Source organism: Helicoverpa armigera, chromosome 6 (genome assembly GCF_030705265.1).
Source record: "Helicoverpa armigera isolate CAAS_96S chromosome 6, ASM3070526v1, whole genome shotgun sequence".
Lineage (NCBI taxonomy): Eukaryota > Metazoa > Arthropoda > Insecta > Lepidoptera > Noctuidae > Helicoverpa > Helicoverpa armigera.
Window position 1 is genome coordinate 5,398,542 of NC_087125.1, and position 19,793 is coordinate 5,418,334.

Here is a 19,793-nt window from a genome sequence, read left to right on the forward strand (position 1 = left end):
ATGTAAAACACTATACTAGCAGTCAGCTGATTATAAAATACTGGACGCCAATAATTTTGGAGTTGAGGTGGTTCCATCATGACGCTGATCTCAAGTTTTTGGCATAAGGGTAGGCAAATTATTTCGGTATTATAAAGGAGCATATGGGCCACCAACCACAGCCAACGTTGGTGTTCGACGAATAGTTTGGACACACACGTGATGTCTTTGGTGGTCGCTATTGCCGGTAGGATATATAAAAGAATATAGGCATTGTCTGTGTGCTACACCTATAGAGCATATAACCTAAAGTGTTTACGAACATTTCAGAGTCCAGGAGTCTGTTATAAATGTGGCAGAAGAGCGGCTGCATCTGCTTGAGGAGTCATTTAATTCTTGTGAAATAAGACAGTCTTTTTTTAATAAGAAGAATGTAGGTATCTACTTAAAAACTTAGTATTAATTCACAGCGACTGATTATTTGTTAAAACGAAGGTTTAAGGTATCTATTCAAGCCAAGTTAAGATACTAGGCTTTAGTAGGCATTTGTAGGTGGTATGGTAGCTTTATGTCATTAAAAAAACAGTAAATAGTCAAGTACTTATAAGTTTATTTAAACCATCATTTGTAGTTACTTAAGCAAACATTTATAAATAGGTATATATGTCACATTATGCACCTATCAGTACAGATGTACTGAATGCAATAAGTAGGTATGCTTGTAGATTTTCTTTATTTTTTTTTTCTTATTTATCAATATGGATACACTTTTTGATATTATCAAGTTATAAGACACTGACAGTCGTTTTTATTTATACTTATAACTACCTACTTCTGGAGATATAATAAATACGTCATAAACCTTTTTATTTAAATCTTTATAATGTATATTATGTAAATGTAATAATAAATAGTAACTACAAAAAGTTTGAGTACACATTATCTCAAAACAGTTGTAAAAAAACGTAGCAAAACTAACAAATACAGCCTAAACTTTAGGACTAATAAAAACAGTGCTTTGTAGGAATGTCCGTACCTTATCATCGATAAAATATAAATAAGCTCTTAACGTCTACAACTTTAAATAAAGTAGATATTCAGAACAGAGAGCAACGAACACGAACCTACCTATAAATACAAATCAGGTAAGTTTATAGAGGTAACATCGCTTGCATTTAAAAGATACATTGAGTAAGCGTGGCTTGTACAAAACATAGTTCCATAACTTGAACGGATTCACTTCAAATGTCAGCATGGCCGAGTTAGATTTGGTTACATTCGCGCGTTCAGGTTATGCATCTCCCAGACAAAAATCTAGTAATTCAAATCATTCAGATCGTCTGTAAATACTGACTTGGTTTAGTATTGCCCAAATTGTTATAAATATCGCTCTAAACTTGAAACAATTTTTTATTTATGAAACTGGCTTGCTACATAACTGCTAGCCAGAATGTATAGACAATTACTATTGGAGAATAACACCGAACAATAAGTACACTAAGACAGGACCTAGTTTAAAGTGTGGATACGTTGCAGACGTATATTTATCACAGTATCGTGTGGGTAAAAATAACGATCTCGAAATAGTTTACGTTAGATATCTGATTGGTCCTTTACATGTTAATATATATTTTTTAATACATATTTCGTCAATATGTTCGAAACTATATAAATTTCGACATTTTGAATCCAAACGCAATCTTGATTCAGATTGTGTCAATCACAAAGTTCAATTCGACATTCTTTCAGAGGATTCTACGAAGATACATGAGCAAAGTTTCTGTAGGAACCTTAGAATGCAACTGGAGAAGGAATGGTACATCTCTGGCTTGCTCTTCCATTTGACACACAGATAGTAAACTGGTATGCCAGAGAGGAGAATGGCTATACCTATAGCGGTATCCTTAGGTTCGGTGATGGCTGGGATGATGACCAGGAAGGCGATGGCTATGAGGAAAACGTACGGTATGATGATGTTGACCTTTATGGGTCGTGGGATGTCGGGCTTGACGCGTCGCAACCACAGCATGCCGACTACTGAGGCTCCTACTGACAGCCACAACGTTTGAGAGAAGTAGTTAATGAGATCAAACACGTTGCTCGTTGTCAACATCAGGAGGGAGAACAGACACTGGAATGAGAAGAAAATCATGTTAAAAAAGTTGGAAGCGGTGAGGCATGAAGGAAAAAAAGATTAAATAGTTCCCAAAAATGTTTTCTATTGAGTAAAGAATGATAAAGATTCAACGCCATTTCCAACCAGTGGCTCCAATCTACACTATTGATGGGTATTGGCAATTATTTTTTCAGTAAGCTATTTCATATAATATGTACTTACAGTGAAGATGAGCGAAGGTATAGGGGTCTGTTTTTTGATGTGGAACAACGAGAAGAAGGCAGGCATGTGTCCCTCCTGCGCACCAGTCGCGAACAGTCTTGCGGATGTGAACAGCACACCATTGACACCTCCGAAGGTGGATAGTGCCACAAACACGGGGATCATCCAGCTCCATCCACCGAACAGTTGATCACCAAACACCTGAAAACAGAAACGAACTATTAGAAACTATAACACCTCAGTAACGTCCTGTAGTAAGACATAGACAGCCTGGGCTCTCAACGCCGACCTAAGGGGCCTCGCGAGAAACAAGCCCAGCCGATTGCTTGTAGTGATGGAGTACGATTGCTACTGTCTAATAAACAAAACACACAAACACGTGATGGGTCTCTTTCATTTTCACGAATTTATTGAAGGTACTCTGGTACTACTACTTATGCAGAAAATAAAAATTGGTCGATTGTACATTGAAACCTATTCAATATCCAGTATAGTAAAGACGACGTAGTAACTATTTAGTACGTGATCTGTGACCGAACGTACAATAAATCTTCGTGTATCAGGGTACCTATTTAAGCAGGTTCTATCAGAGAATTAGGTATTTGTTAGGGAAGGAGTGGTTTATTGCAATTGACGTCAACTTCCAATGACGACCTTGAATAATAAGTACCTACATACTTAGGAAGGAATTAAATTAAATCAAGAAATAAGTTAAATCATATTTTATTGATATTAAAAGGCCATTGATGATGATGACTTAGGTAGGACATATACTTATTATTAGCATCAATGTATAATTGGAAACAAAAACTCATAAGTAAACAGGTAGCTAACTATTAACTATCAAGTATAATAATATAATAATAAATAAAATGTCGTCGTTATATTATTGTAGAGTCATAAAAGCGAGGACTGTATTAATAATTCCTTTATAAACGTCCTACGTATATCTTATTCATAAATCAATCACCGACTGTCAATCTGTCTATTCAAGGATGTTAGTCGGAAGCCGAGGCGACGGATTGACATATGGTACAGATACTGGCTGGTTCGTTATTTTATGAAATTTTACTATCCTGTGGGTCTACCCATATGGATAGAACCTTATCTAGGTCCATCACCAGCTATAGTCACTTCAGGACCTACATCATTTCTGATATCTTGGTGGTTTCGATAAATTAACAATTAGGATGTTCAACGATGCTTCTTTTCAAAGAATACTTTTAAAACAAAATTGGTGCACTTCAACAATGCCCTAATTATTCTTATATTAAACATTTATTATATGTATAGATTATGATAACATCTGTAGGTAAGTAATTTAGTACAGTAGGCACAACAGCACCGATATAGGTATTGGAAGTGATAGAAGGCACACATGTACACTTGACATGATAATTATTTCTGGAGACGTGATGGCCTACTGAACTGAGTTCTAGTAGGATTGTAGGAATATTCCTTTGCTACTGATAATGTCATACACTGATGTATTGTTTTGTTAGTTCCTTCCGCTTCAATATGTCAGCGGTTAGTGATAAAAGCAAGAGTTTTTTTGCCTGAAAATCAGGGAACGCAATTGAGTGGGAGATGACGAAAAGATTTCATGGTAGATTTTTTATATTATCCCAATTTTTTTTTTCTAAAACTAACTCGACTCCTTGACAGTAATACATATCGCAAGCATAAAGGTACGTTTTAAAAGCTAGCTGCCGACCGCAAATCCCGACCACACGTGCCGCAGCTGTACTATTGGTTTGTATGCGTTTGTACACTAGTCATTTTGGATGAAAGCGGCAGCAGCACGTGCAGGCGCTGCGCGTGCGGTCGGCAGTTGCAGTCCTCGGCTCGCTTCCAAAACGAACCATATGGGAAGCAATGGATCGCCGTTTGTTTGATGCCTTGAAACGAGCAGGGCAAGCCCACGCAGTAACTAACATTTTAACGACCAGTTACATTATCAGTGCAATTTATTTGCTATTTTAATGATGATAGGTTGTTAGGTAACTTTGAATTAACACATCTAATAATTTATTGTTTAGTTATAAATTGCACTTGGATGACAAGCGAAGCAAGAACAAACATTTCTACGGACGGTGCTGAAGTAGGTAAATAGGTTCTCCGGTACATACGATTTGAGATTTTGGGGCCCATAATATCACAGTCAAAAACAAACACTTTTCTACTTTCCTACAAAACTCCTCTAAACAAAAATGAAAATAATAAAACCTACCACAGCCACCGCAGCACTCGATATCATTTCAGTCTTCGTAACGACAGCAAAGTAGGCCAAGTTTGCCATCACGTAGATAATAGTCACCATGGGCATAGCGATCCATATCGCTCGAGGCAAATTCCTGAAACAGAGGAATTTAGAACATAAAAACTTATTACTCTCTGCTTAGAATGGAGGGTACAACACTCGTCGTAAAACAGCCATAGACTTTTAGTGATGTGCATAACAATTCATCTACCTATGAATAGAGGCTCACAAAATATTTAAATTGATAAAAATAAATTGTTGAATTTATAAAGCTGAAAATAAAAAAAGATTACGCGTTTAGCAATGGGTAAATCCCTACAATACCCCTAATGAGTCACTTCGCATTCTGTAGCTACATATGTAGAGGTATCTACATCATGAAAACATGTGCATATTTATCAGATTCATATTCAGTTTTAATGAGTTGACACCACTTCAATTACTTTACAGTAAAATAAAACTCGTCTTGGTGTAGTATGTACCTATATGATGGCCATTGGCATCCCACCAAGTGTAGTAAAACTATTATTTATTAACGCTAGCCACGAGCCACGTCTGTGCAAAAAATATTCACGATATCACCATATTCAGTATTATTATTACCTATATGTACCTATAGGATTTCTGATTAAAAAGGCTCCTCTCAAGTCTTGATTATGAATGTTAATTTTCGACCCAAAAGATTTTACAGACCTGTTTTAGTCCTACCAGTTAACTCAATAGCAGTGATTAAATCAACTTGATACATATACATTTACAAGTCCATTTGAAAGAATTAAGTTTTCTTTCCTCTTGAGTAAATAGAATCAAATGGCCAATCCATGGTCACTAACTCCCTATCTCCCAACGTTAAATAAACGTCTCAATGAATAAAACATGCAATAGGAGCGAAAACACTTCGCCACCAAATGAATAAAACAATACCCTTTGCCAACAGTCCTGTCATTGTAACTTATAAAGTTTCAAATTTATTCTTCACTTCCTGACCCGAAATGCGTTGTAGTATCCAAACGGGCATATCTATGCCTTGAATCTCGACAACATTCGGCAACAATACCATTGAAATTCAGTTTTCATCCATTTCTAAGTTATTAAACATTTTTTCCATTTTATTTTCCCGTCAGAGTCTTATTCGGGTGATACGGCAATAAGCGTTCCATTTTTATTCATAGACTTAAAATCTGAAGTAGCTAAGTAAAAATGTAGGTACCTAGAACATTGACGTTCCAACCCTAATCGGAACGACAAACAATGGGGGTGAATAAGTACCCTAGCTATTTGAGGAGCTCTCGAGTGGACCACTTCAGACAGTTCTAAAAGTCTATCCAGAGTGCGACCCTAGCTAGCCTAATACCCAATCATGTTCTTGACACCGATCCTTATTTGCTCCACTTTATGACGCAACATGTTCGTGCATTACATAAAGCTTAGGAATAGTGCTATTTAGCCTTGGAAGGTGCACGCTCAGCATTGCGATCTAGATACAATGCCGTGTAGACAGATTTATAAAAGTGCGTAGTATTGTCGCACGTGTTTATTTCGTAATGACGCTAGTTACGAATACGAACAAGTAAGATTCAAGAAAGTTGGGTCTTCTCTTTGTTATGTTATAAAAGTTACTGCCTTTCTTGCAGAAATCATTTTTCTCGATTTAAAGCGAAGAAACTGCTGTAAGCACATTTATCTCTACAGGTTGTGAAATAATCGTGTGGTACAGATCAGATTGCATGTAACTAAATAAAAAACACGATAGAATTATATTTTTTGATAGGTAGCGAAACTTACTTGTAAGGATCCTGTAATTCTTCAGTGACGAAGTTCAGGTAATTCCACCCTCCGAAAGCGAAGAGTCCCGAATAAAACGCAAGAGCGATGTTCCCAGCGCTGAATTTCCCTTCAAAGGCTCCATCAAAGTTTTCGGTGTGACCTGGTAATTTGGAAAAAAAATGTTAAACATAAAAATAAGCAGGTTTGTCTCTGAAAAATACAAATTGCGTGCAACACTACTCGTGTATCGAAAAATAATCACCGAATTTTATTACTGAATGTTTGGTAATGGTTACTGCTTCAACCATAAATAATATCGTGTAATAAATAATTACAATATATGAATATACTTGTCCTTCCCCACACATTGTCGACAGTTATGCGTAATTCTCTTGGTAATCAACGAAGGCAGTATAATATTTCATCTCCGCAGTATTAATATTAAGTACTTATCAAGATACTACGGCATAAATATGCAGTGCTTATACGCAAGCCAGAATTTTTCCTATCAATGAGCAATGAATCATTGACTTATAAATAATAAACGCGAGGGTCGAGCTTATTTTAATGTAGGTATAAATCATAATAATGGAAGAATCCTTCCATTGATGGGTTCGCCAATAAATTAGCTAATGACAGTAGCGATAAGTGATCAATGCCTTTGCTCTACAACTTTCTTTATAAGTATGTACTTCGATCCGAGAAACATAATAATATGCTTATTTGTAATAGGTATAAGATATATCTGCGAACTTTGTAACTAAATGTAACGATTCCTACTGTGCATCAGTTTTTCACACCAACAATTAAGGAAATAACTGAACTGGCATTTTGAGAGAGGCCTAACAGGATTTTCAAGTGTACAAATGCTACAACTATTCATTAATCACATAATACACATACAAATAGGGAGACAATCGCTAGCACGAGTTAATTGATCTTTATTCCTCATTTCAAATAAGTAGGTACATACATGTCATACAATGTTTTTTTGTTTTATTTAAACTCTAACCGCAGTAGTTTCTGTCCGGGTGTTAATGACCTACGTGATCTCGTCGTGTAAATTGAACACTTAGATATACAGCATCAAAGTCTATCTATCTTACCTACTACTTCATTTAATCTAACTGAAATATGATTCTTAGGTCAAAGTTGATTTAGTAACGCCGTTGTCTCATTAATTAATAAAATGTTTGTTTTTCGTGTGAACGCTTATTTTTTATTAGCTATCTAATTGCCTTTTAAAAAGTAGTCATGTCTTGTTACAGATGTTATAATAATTGACAGACATGATTTATAGACGCGGCCCTTAAACTTTCTTTTTGTACTTTCTACAGCCTCTTATCGGAAAATACCTCTGATAGTAGGTGAGAGAATGGCTTCGCATATAGTTGCTATGCGTACATAATCTAAAACTACCTTTACAAGAAACATACGGCCCTTCGAACTTTCTTCACTTTCTCTATTTCTTGTGATAGTGAAATAGGTACATGTACCTATAGCTAATAAAAATTGTTATAACTTTACTTTCAACTTTACTTTCCTGGGCGATAATGATATTACATATGGTTGGCACGTTAAACGTTTTCCACGTAGAGTAAAATGCAATTCGCTAGTGAGTCATTAGTACTAACATTCCTATTTACGCTGCAATCAAACTCGATTATAGAGTATTTGAAGTTTTGCCAAATTTCTTTAAAGACATAAATATCAGCATGCGCGTGCAGCGGAAATTACGCCGAATTAATTAATTTTGGCAAAAATCAATTTAAGAAAATCGCAGTTCATAAAAGTGTCTTGAATGCAGAATATGGGATACGAATATCATTTCCATCATCAGGTATAAGCCGCTAAGCCAGATAGTCTAACAGCCAGTCTTACTAAGGGGTATCGGGTTGTGCGGGTGTTGAGTTTAAGAAGTTGTATTGGCAGTTGCTTTATTTCAAACTACCAGTGTTTGAGTTTTCATACACTGGTACTAGGCTGCCTCCGGTTAAACTAGAAACCGACCCCAATATAGTCGGGAAAGGGCAGGTGGTGTCACTGAGTATTTCAAAATCTTTAAGATTAGACATTTGCAGTATTACGTTCTCCATGCTCGTAGCAATGTGACGTTCTTATCGAATTTTATACGTAGGGCTACTCGTTAGTATCAATCATATTCTTATCATAAGTGTTCATGGCTCTATCCATTTTCATGGGCATTATTAAAATGACATGACTTAGCATATGATTGTCAAATCGCGTAAAGTTAGTTAGGCAATGGTCTGCGAAACATAATTGCTAAACTAATCATTTGTACTCGTTTCCAAATCATATTTTTAGTTTAACAGACCAACATTCCAACTGCATAGTAAAACTTATTACATTCAAAGGTATGCTACATAGGAAAATCTTCTATTTGCTTTGTGATTAAGTATGACAAAAGGATATCCGAGACATGATTCTGCGAATTTCTCGCTACATTAAATGTGAGTGTTCCGAGAAAGGAACCAAACAATGGGCTGTTCGTTGCGACCTTGGTCTATCAACGGCTCTATCCGTTGACCCACCAAACCATCATTAATATGGTTTATACACATACCAAGTACACGTGTCACTTGTTACATAGCTTTATCATAATCACTATATGGCTACGTACTTAACGTAATCATTATTTATCTCTATAGACAAATGGGTAAGCTGATAAAGTCATCAATATAATATTTCCGCTATTTATAGAATTGGTTTGTGCTGGTAATGTTAGATTTGACCGCGGAATCGATAATAACTCAACTGTAGATACGGAAATAAACACAAATAATACGATAATACGACTGATAAAGATCGCCTCTTTATAAATAGTGGACTTTATCAATCGTGTGTCTATTTCTAATATTATAAGATACATAGGTACAGTTTCTACAGTTATTTCCACAGAAGCTGCTGAAGTTTAATAGTGGGTTTCTACATAGGCTCTAAAATTGCGGGGAACAGCTTGACTTGATTTTTCACCACATTCGTATAAAAAGAGTGCCTATTTACATATTATCAACTTAGGTAAGTCTACATTCAAGTCTAGACTTCCTTATCACATAAGTAACTGATTAACTGATTATAATATCCACTTACCGATGCAGATATAGTAGATGCCAGAGATAATGATGACGATCAAAGCCAACAGCTTTGACGAGGTGAAGACATCTTGTATTCGCATTGTCCATCGCACGCTGATGCAGTTAATCGCTGTGAGAACACCTACGAAGAAAGAAAAATAATCTTGGTAAACAAAAGAGGCTTAATAACAGGAAAGCCCAGCGGTGCTCATTGGCACTGGAGCCTGCAGGGGCTGAGGGATTCTTCGAAATAGTTACTGCGGGCCTGGTACACAAAGGGCTTAATAAGGAAGATGGTGGATTTTAGTCCGCAAGAGTGTGACATTCACGCTGCACCCACAGCGGTAGGGGGTCATTTGATGATTCAATATAAACTGGAAAATATCGCAGGTATTTTAGATGCAATTGGGACAATTCGAAGTCCACATGTACCTGTCGCATAAGAAGCAATTTACAATCTGCGAAAATCCAGCACTGAAGGACAAGTGAGGCGTAAATACATTCTACTAGTACATATTTTAAACAAGTTTCTCATGGTATTTAGTGGTAGATAGACTCTATCTTCGATCGTGTGACTGACACTATAAAAGTTCAATTACTTAAGACTACAGCAAACAAGTCAGTCTTGTTTCTTTATCTAAAATGTCTCCATCCCTACTTTAAATAAACGATCTTACTTATTAACAATGATATGATACATGTAAGTGCTATCTAAAATTGAAGCCAAAAAATATAAATTATAGTGTATCATCTAAATTGAGTTATCCAAAGAGATTTATGCATAAGTTTTGAACATTTGGAGAAAATCATTAATTTTAATGAGACATCTAGAACTGTCAGATGTTTGTGTCAAGGCCATACAAATAAAGATAAATACAAGTTCAAGTTTTTGTTTTATCAGTTGCGACTGTAGAACTCGAGTAGGGGAGTACTATCCAGAAATGATTGGTAGCGAAACAAATTGTTCTAAGTGATCCACTTTCAGCGACTCATTAGGTTCGTTTAAAGCACGTCACGGTTCAAGACAAACAGTTGCGGATCGTATTGCGGTACGCCTTCGTATGGGTAGACACTACACAGCAAATATTTGTTTATGCGACAGTCTGCCTACCAGCTCAAATTCTCTAATTCTGATAACTTTTAGCATAATGAGGTTATCGTATTACTAATCTGCTGCGGAATGTATGAAATACGATTCTATTAGCAAATAAAAATTCTTATTTAAAAGTCCTAATTGATGTCTGTTCATTCCGATATACATTCACTCCACTCTTAGGTTGATAGACATGATACTAGTATTAAAGGTAGAACCTGTAGGTGTATATAGAAAGATCAATGCCATTCGTAATTTCAAGCCTCGGGTTGCAGTAACCGCAACCTGAACGTGTCATTAGAGCAAGCTGCAAGTCAAACGTGTTCTTGAAACTAGGTTGCATAAACATTACTATCGTGACGTGGTGGGCGGGGATCGAGACAAGAATAAACGTTCTAGATCAGGAGATTAATCCATGGTATTAGCCTTTTGAATATTGACTAAAGGCACGCACAAGAATATACTTGCGCATTTGAATCACATCGTGAAATGTTAGGCCTCCTAAAAGTAAGCAAGTTTATTGACGAAGTGACTTGCAAAGAAGAATATGGCTAAACAATAATGTTCTCCCACTCATACTGTTTGATCAATAACGCCAACATTCTCATCACGCTATCTGCAGTAGCCACAACGTCTATAGCAGCTATAGGTAATCTAATTTACGCCAGAGCGTTGGCTGACAAGATGGAGGTTCAGTTTCAAAGAGCCGACCCTCTATCAACATCAATTGGGTTAAGTGGAGTTTCCGCCGGCAGATCCGCTCTGAGACGCAATGCAATCAAAGAATTAAAGGCTTCCTTTTCTATAGATTTTCATTTATCTCTTTGCTTCAAAGCAAACTTGACTATTCTTGGTCTGTATTTCTCAAGATTTTATGAAATGGAATTCCCTAAGGTGTTCAGTAATTTTTCTGTTTCCTCTTACATTTGTTGATAATATTGTCATAGGTAGGTATAAAAGGAGAGGCTTTAAAACCACTTAATAAACTATTCAGTAAAGTGAGCTTAATTCTATCTACATTCCAAGCACTTGACAGTGTTGGTCATCCTCTTAGCGGGAAGCCCCTACACCCTTTTGTAAAGAGCGCTGTGATGACTGGTAATGTAATTATTTAAAAAACGACAGAAGCACTGTGATAGCTACAGGAAAACTTGTAACCACTATACTTAATTGAAGTCGGTGGATTCCATCGAGTAGCTAGTACATTTTATAAATAAACTGATGAATTTATTCATGTAAGTAGGCAAGTCTGCGTCAATAAATTACTAAGATGGCTTGGTCCGCTGGAATGCCTGAATTCCAATGCTTAATGGTTTGATGTAACCAGTCGCTGCCAGGGCCCGTTAGGAGTACAAGTTAAACAAATGAATGCATCGTTATCATGATCATCATGAGCTTAGGGGTTGAAAGAGTAAGCCTCTTAGCAATTAATTTTGCATTAGCAACAAGCTTGACCGTAATAACTCGTATGATAACATGATTGATAACGTAAGATAAATCTAAGAAGTTGCTAGGCAGTTTCACGAAGTTCTGTGGGTGGATGAATATAGGTTTACAGATAAACTTGACCTGAGTTTCTGGATGAATATATTTTAGTCAGGTTCTCGTTTCCTGTTTCACGATACAGGTTTGATGGATGAATGGTCCAAGATAAACATCTATTCTGTCTTGTATTTGATGTTTATAGGTAATGATGAAAATAGCCTTAAGATGATCGTCACTTATAGTATCTAAGATTGAGGTACTATAGTACGTATCTTCACATGTGGGAAACTGCTGATCATCATAATTGCAAACCTAACTAATCTACATATTAATTGCATCTACTCAAGATTTGTGAGTTTCATTAAACAAAACCTCATAAAGTCATTAGTAAACGAATCAACAAATTATTCTGAGTCACCGTTTAGATCAATGACCGATTTATTACACATATTACGTTGCTATTTGCATTACAGGTTTGGAAGTATTTGATTTTAATTTGGCGTGCACATTATATTATTATATCGATCTCAGTGGCGTGCACTTGGAGAGGCCTATGTCCAGCAGTGGACTGCGATAGGCTGATGATGATGATGATGATGATGTGCACATTATTTGTACGTGCTCTTGATTATTTTCGAATGCACATGCATTTACTCAGTAAATTGTAGCATCATCGGAAAATAACGTTGACACAGATTCTGCTGTTGTATCGTAATGAATCGACATGCCGGCTACCTATTGTAATGAGCACTGAACACTGATTTATAATGGTTGTGGCTGTCACTTGCTGGATGTGTTACATTAGCCTCTACATTTTCTTTATGTTCATTGCAGTTGGAATCAATATCCTTGATTTTTTAGACGTGTCTACAGCGTAGGTGTGCAATATCAACCTTGTATTGTAAATCTAGAAATGTATAGAAAACAACAAACAGTGATATTGTTTTGGTCTAGATTAGAATCACTAATTGGTACATGAATACTATCTGAGCTGAGTATAAACAAATCAATTTATTTGCGTCCACGCTGATATTATTACAATGTAGAGGTCTCGTAAATTAGTAGTAAGTACCTACATAGGCCTAATAAGATTTCGAGATTGACGTACCCACATCTTCAACTTTGAATATGCAACAAGATCAAAGTCCTGCAAATATGTACATAAAAACGAGGCAATTGGCTTTCACTATGGGAAGTTATGATTGTTTGTCCAAACAATGCTGTCACCCGAGTCGTGAACGAAGATCGAAAGCATTCCCAACGGACTATCAACATGCCCATAAAGTAGCTACCGAACCTCCACCACTGAGTATTGCGTATTGATTAGAGAAACTCCATACTTTATCATGGGGCGGAGACCTTGTCTTATCTAGACACACGGCAGTGTGTCCGCCAAGTTCGAGCAAAAAAAGCGACACACCGGCCGTGGGTTATATTACACGAACCATTTCGGGCCAAATTCGACCCCCCTATAACTCAAAATCTATTTTATTTACACAGTTCAAATTTTTAGCATCAGTTGAGACCCCCTCACTTATCTAAAATACAAAATTTCATTAATATACCTATTGTAGGTCTTGAGATATTGACGTCAGAAAATCGCTATTTTTACTATACACTCACTGACTGACTGACTGACTGACTCACTCATCAAAAACCTAGACCACTTCCAATGGTCGTATTGACTTGAAATTTGGCATGGAGGGAGGTTTTTATGTCAAGGTAAAGGGAAAAATCTGAAAATGGCCAAGTGTGAGTCGGTTTCAAAATAATGAAGGTGTAAAATACCCAGTGTAAATTTTTACCCCTAAGGTACTAAAACGAAAAAAAATTATCTATAATTTATATAATATATCTTCGAATGGTCGTACCGATCTGAAATTCGTTACAAAGGTTTGTATTTAGTCAAAGTAAAAATCTGAAAACGGCCAAGTGTGAGTCACTTTCGAAAATAACGAATGTGTAACTTTGATCCACGAACATAATATATGATAACATGTCATGTCAGTCAGTTGGTAAATCTAGTCCATTTAGTTAATCTAGTTCATTTCTTTGTAAGAAACATAGTGCATATTCAAAAATCTGAAAGATAGTATAAATGAGACAGTTCCTTAACTAACTTAATCATAAGAAAAAAATAAAATAAACAACCTTACAAAAATAAATGAAATCCCACCCAAAACAAAAATGTGAAAGGCTGCCAAGTTCGATAATATGGAAATCCTTCGCCTATAAAAGAAGTGAGATCTGAATAAGTACCAAGTTCCATACACATACCTCAGTTAAAAATAGTTACTTTTTAATAATGTTACTTGGCAAGTTAAATAGAGAATTAAATACTTGATTCATTGCGTTTAGTAGGTTAGAAGGTGTGTGAAAACTTGCCAAGTTACATCATTAAAAAGTAACTATTTTTAACTGAGGTGTGTGTATGGAACTTGGTACTTATTCAGATCTCACTTCTTTTATAGGCGAAGGATTTCCATATTATCGAACTTGGCAGCCTTTCACATTTTTGTTTTGGGTGGGATTAACACTTAAGCATCTATATTTAGAAGCAAGAATTTGCCATATCATTGCCATTGGAATTTTTGAGAGTTTTGAACCAGTTCCTACATTAATTTGTCCCTAACGGAATGTGTATAGTGGGCAGCTTTGATTGAAAATATATAGGTATATAATCTACATAGGTACCTAAGTTCTTTTGGACATGAGTTAGGAAATGAATACTGCCTCCTTCATATCAAACTTAGTAGCAAATGTGCCTAGATACATTAACCTCAAGTGGTCTGCCTATTAAGTGGTTCAAATCATTGTTTGAATCAAACTGTCTTCACTTTCTGCAAGCAAGTATGTACCTACGTAGTTTCAGGACCTACTTATTTGCTGTAAGTACCTTATTAGCTACCTACCAAATAGATAAACTACGTAAGTAAATAGGTACCTACTCACAACGTTAGGTTTCTTTAGACACCTTAAGGTACCTACGGAACAGGGATAATGAAAAGGAAAATATTAACTCTCGGAATAAAGTCAATTTTATTACTATGAACTACACAGTTAGTATTGTTGTACAGGAAAAAGCACAAACCCACGTGCTCACTGGCATAAGACGCTTTTTTGAAGAACTCATTGCATAAGTGCGAACTGTTTGCAAATAATAAAAAAGTTAAGTTCAAGTGGTTTTGATAAATCAATAAATTAATGGGAAACACGATTTGTATTAAAAGTTGCATTAGTGATTGGCTTTATCAACTTCATAAATATGGTGCCCATTTATCTTATCTTATATGACATCTTACACAATATACAACAAGTGCACCAACAAGTATACTTATGGTCATAGCACAAAATTAAAGTTTTTTTATTAATGAAAAAGTAGATACCTATATTGAGTCAAATATTGCCAATTTAAAATCTCTCACAAAAAATCAACACCGTCCATAAATCAGATCAATTTAAGCCAATTCATGCTGTCGATTTCATTTCGCCATTATTTAATTGAGTCACATCACCGAACATTAGTAGGAAATCAGTTCTTATTATTGGGTTTATTATGATTGACATTGACATCGTACAATGTCAAATGTAAAAGTCCACCAATTGCTACCTACTCAATATTTTCTATCACTCTGATGTAGCCCTGGTGCCCAGTCCCCCAATGCAAAAATAAAACAATGAATACTCACATAAACAGACAGCGGCAAGGAGTTTGACAGCCATTTCAGGAGGGTTACATTCAGGGAAGAATGGCTTCACAACATAATGGCCGAAGGTGAGGGCCACTATTGCTTGAGTCGTCGGTCTGATGATGAGCAGGGCTATCCACATGCGCAGGAACGCCGGCAGTGGCCCAAAAGCCGTGTAGATGTACGCGTAGTCACCTCCAGACCTCGTGATGGAGGTCCCCAGCTCTGCGTAGCACAGAGCCCCCAGTGTGGACAACAGGCCACTGGCGAGCCATATTATGAGAGACGCGCCTACGGACCTATAACAAATGAAACTGTTTAGTTAATGGTGAAGTGGAACCTTCAATATTTTAAAGAAGCTTAGGTAATCGAGATACAGTGGAAATGAGTTCCCAACTGTGATCCTCTCTATCAACAACTGATGAAATAATTCAGGAGTAGTCTAAGAGATCACATTCTTTTGACATATGCATGCCACTAAATCCTGTAAGAGGAAATTCCTAGCATTGGAGATGCATTCCAAGAACCTACACATTCGCATGACACCCACAAACACCCACGAATAGTGAGTGAGTAGAGAGTCTATTCGTAGAAGATTATTTTGGAACAGGCAAGTCAGTAATTAATATTACGTGGGAAGCACCTATAAATGCTCATTGCTTAACCTAGATTTTTTCCCGAAAAGGTAAAATCGGCTTCCTGGTACAGTGATGTATGTAGGTACATGTCTGACTATCATCTAAATAGTTTTCGCCGCTTTACACAACCCAACTTATGCTATTCTAAGGTAGGACCAGTTATCTTACTAACGGTGTTCTGATCTGACTAAAGCAGTGCAATAAATATCCATAAGACAAGCGGTACTGTTATCGTGCCTTCGAGACGCGGAAGGGACCGATATGTTAAGTAGTTATGATAACTGACCGCAACAAGTTCGCTTGAGCATCGTAGATCAAACCAGACGATTGTTTTACCACAAGCCCCACTGTAAATCTTAATATGTTGCTATATAGGGACTTGAATAATGTACATGTCTCATAACTTTGTAAACGATATCACGGACAGGTAAACAAGCGCCATAAATCCTGCGGTTGTGGTAAAATAAAACCGTCAGGCTAAGTGTAATTAAAATGAAATAATAATTCATCATTTTACTACAACAGATGGTCATATTTGTCTTAATAAGTAGTAATGATGGATAATCGATCTGAACAACGCTCACAAGGCTCGTTCGTTTTACTTAAGTACCTATCTAAGTTAGGAAGCCTGTAGATATTGTAGAAGTTTCATATTAGTTTTAACCACATACCTACAACTTGGTGACCTTAGGCTGCTCAAAGCAGAAACAACTTTGTGTAGTATGTAGGCATGTAAATCATGTAATAGATGCATAGATGCAGCAACATAGATAGCACATTATTATTGTGTTGCAGATAGGTACCACTTATGTCACAGAGGTTTCAGTGTCACGGTCTTCTAGTTTTCAAATTATAAAGGAATCTAGGCTAGCGTGTCAACCGCGCCTTGAAAAGCCTATGCCGTGAGAAAATCCAGATTTTAGTTTTTCATGACTATTTACCGTTGTTCCAAGGAATTTTATAATTGTTGGTTTAATCTTTTTGCTCAGAGACAAAGTATAATTCTTATTCAATTTAAATGATTCAAAAACGATTTCGAAAAATGTGAAGTCCTAAAGGGCTTCAAGGAAATTAACAATACAATGGTTGACGAAACATGATCTCTACATTCCCTACTATCCCCTAGTTAATCGATAAAGTATCGAATTTCTGTTAATCCTTTTTTAAATGTGACTACCGCGATAGTAGTACGTAAATGCGTAGGAATAATATAAGTGTACAGAGTTCATTAACCCGAATAGGTACATTTTCCACATCACGGTAAGTAACAAACCAATTAGTGAAGAACATCGTATCAGATATTTAACTCATTTGTAAATAGGTTAAAGTAACAAAAATCTGATATTGGTGTTAATTATAGATATCACGCATTGTTAAAAAAATATCGGATGTTAAAAACTAAATTCACATACCTACGTACCTACCTATTCGTTTAACTTTTCCGTGTAGTCAAGCTAAACAATATTCAGCATTGTCATCAGTTCAAGCTAAGTATGTTAATTGAACATAGCAAGCTCAACATTACGAAACATTTATGTAAACGCCAAGATTTACTTAAGTAGAGTCTTAAGAACTTGAAAAAATCTTTAAATAGACACGTAATCGCAACCGTTAACATAAAAGTACCTAAGTGTAGTTATAGCTAGCTATTCGTTCCAATAGTTGCACATTCAAAAATGTGTTATTATTATTACTTAGTACGCTTATGCTGACCATACATAAGCCACCTGTGGCTATATCGCACGGCGTCAGCTGAGGCAGCTGTGTACAATGCCACAAATGAAAGTTACCAACCGATGTCACCTACTGACCACTGCTTAAGTAAATGGACAACAATTTAACAATCAAACTGGTACTTATGTAACAACATAAGTGCTTAATGAACAATTTATTTCTGATTGCATTAACTCCGTAATGTTTTTTAAACTAAATTATTTTTTAACTTATCGTCCGTTTTAATATTTGGACATCTTGGCCTGGTGCTAATAACTTCAGTAAACCCAAGTATTTATCGGGCAGGTAATAAATTAAAAATTCCATGGTAGCAGATAATAAATCCATAAACATTCCTTATTCAGTCTAAGTAACAAATGAGTGATAGGTTAATAATAAAACTACCTATGTTATAAGTAGATAAGATATCGAGCCCGCTAATTCTTTGAATCATGAAAGCAAAACTATACTTAAATCAAAATTTTCACGTGTAGAAAAATATATCCATACTTTTAAAAAATCACTTTAAATTACTTATGCTATGTAGTTTATTTATAAAATATAAAAGGATTTTAGAATTATTATTTTAGGTAAGTACCTAGTAAGTAAACGTTCGTTTATAATTCAACAAAAAAAATCTTGCGTTTCGAATTCAGCGATAAGTGTAGACCGATAAAAAGCGAAGAATTAAATTTGTACACGCTAACATGAAACTGAAAACAGTCCAAAAGGCGGGAAATTGGAGCACTCTGCTTACCCAGTGTATTTGAATACTCCTGTTGGAGATATAAATATACCGGAACCAATGATAGTCCCAATAATAATCCCAACTCCATTAAACAATGTTATTTTACGTTTTAAAACCACTTTGCCATCGCTGGCCTGAGATTCCTCGCCCATTCCGCAAAAAAATCAATCGCGTATACCGGTAAACGCGACGCACGTGGGTTAAATACGCGCGATATCCACGCCGCTGTACCGCGGGATCACACGACCATGGAGTGACACGCCGCCACGGAATATCTCACACGACTGAATCACTTTCTGTTACCATTTTTATGATCTGCGAAACTGGAATACGATGCGGTGCTGACGTCAGGCGCAGTTTACTACGGACGCGATTCGGCCGACCACTCCGAGCAGTCGCCGCAGCGCATGTGTAGTGAATTTGTAGAGCGCTGTCACGAAACACCATGCGCGCCGCTGGGACTGCGCCGCACCCGAGAGGGACGCCGCCATTGAATAAGACACACACCAGAAAAAGACGGCAAACCAATTGCCCATGTTGGACTTGTTGCAGCCGGCGCATTCAGGGGCTCTTGTAAACTTTGACAGAAAATTCGAGACATAACACTGATTGTGGTAACTACATACCTATATCGAGAAAATAAAAGCATTGATTTACACCATTTTCAATTAAACTTCCTGCTGCATGGCGGTTTTTTACTACTTGACAACAGCGCAATGACGAAGTACAATGAAGAAGTTGCGTCATGTTCGCGGGCGCCTTTTTAACAACTGAACGATATACCTGAATGTTATTGAAGCTGTTAACTGTTTGTTAGTCTGGGACTTCTGTCATTTTAAGGCCAGTACCTAGCTAACGACCCCTGATACGTGATTGAATGATAGCAACAATGCAACAGGCGTAATAAGTCACTAACTTGTAAATCTCATCAGCTAATCATCACTTTCAAATGATTACATATTTTAAATTCTAGTAACAATTTCCAACT

At 36.5% G+C, this 19,793-nt stretch overlaps 1 protein-coding gene across 1 annotated transcript; it reads right to left on the minus strand.

The window, feature by feature from the left end:
* Positions 1 to 569: 569 nt before the first annotated feature.
* On the minus strand, positions 570 to 19,225 carry LOC110376943 (large neutral amino acids transporter small subunit 2). The gene is made up of 7 exons (XM_021335598.3): positions 18,815 to 19,225; positions 15,707 to 16,005; positions 9,456 to 9,581; positions 6,363 to 6,504; positions 4,548 to 4,671; positions 2,318 to 2,518; positions 570 to 2,110 (listed from the first exon to the last, which is right to left on the minus strand). The coding sequence occupies exons 1-7, from the start codon at positions 18,955 to 18,957 to the stop codon at positions 1,709 to 1,711; spliced, it is 1,437 nt and encodes a 478-aa protein (XP_021191273.1). The 5' UTR covers positions 18,958 to 19,225; the 3' UTR covers positions 570 to 1,708.
* Positions 19,226 to 19,793: the final 568 nt, after the last annotated feature.

What these genes read in the sequence shown, in the direction of transcription:
- LOC110376943 (XM_021335598.3), bottom strand. Translation starts at nt 18,957, where the DNA reads ATGGGCGAGGAATCTCAGGCCAGCGATGGCAAAGTGGTTTTAAAACGT. An exon ending in GAATTACAGGATCCTTACAA is followed by an intron (nt 4,672 to 6,362) that starts GTAAGTTTCGCT and finishes CCTCTGTTTCAG; the next exon opens with GAATTTGCCTCGAGCGATAT. An exon ending in TACCTTCGCTCATCTTCACT is followed by an intron (nt 2,111 to 2,317) that starts GTAAGTACATAT and finishes TTCTCATTCCAG; the next exon opens with TGTCTGTTCTCCCTCCTGAT.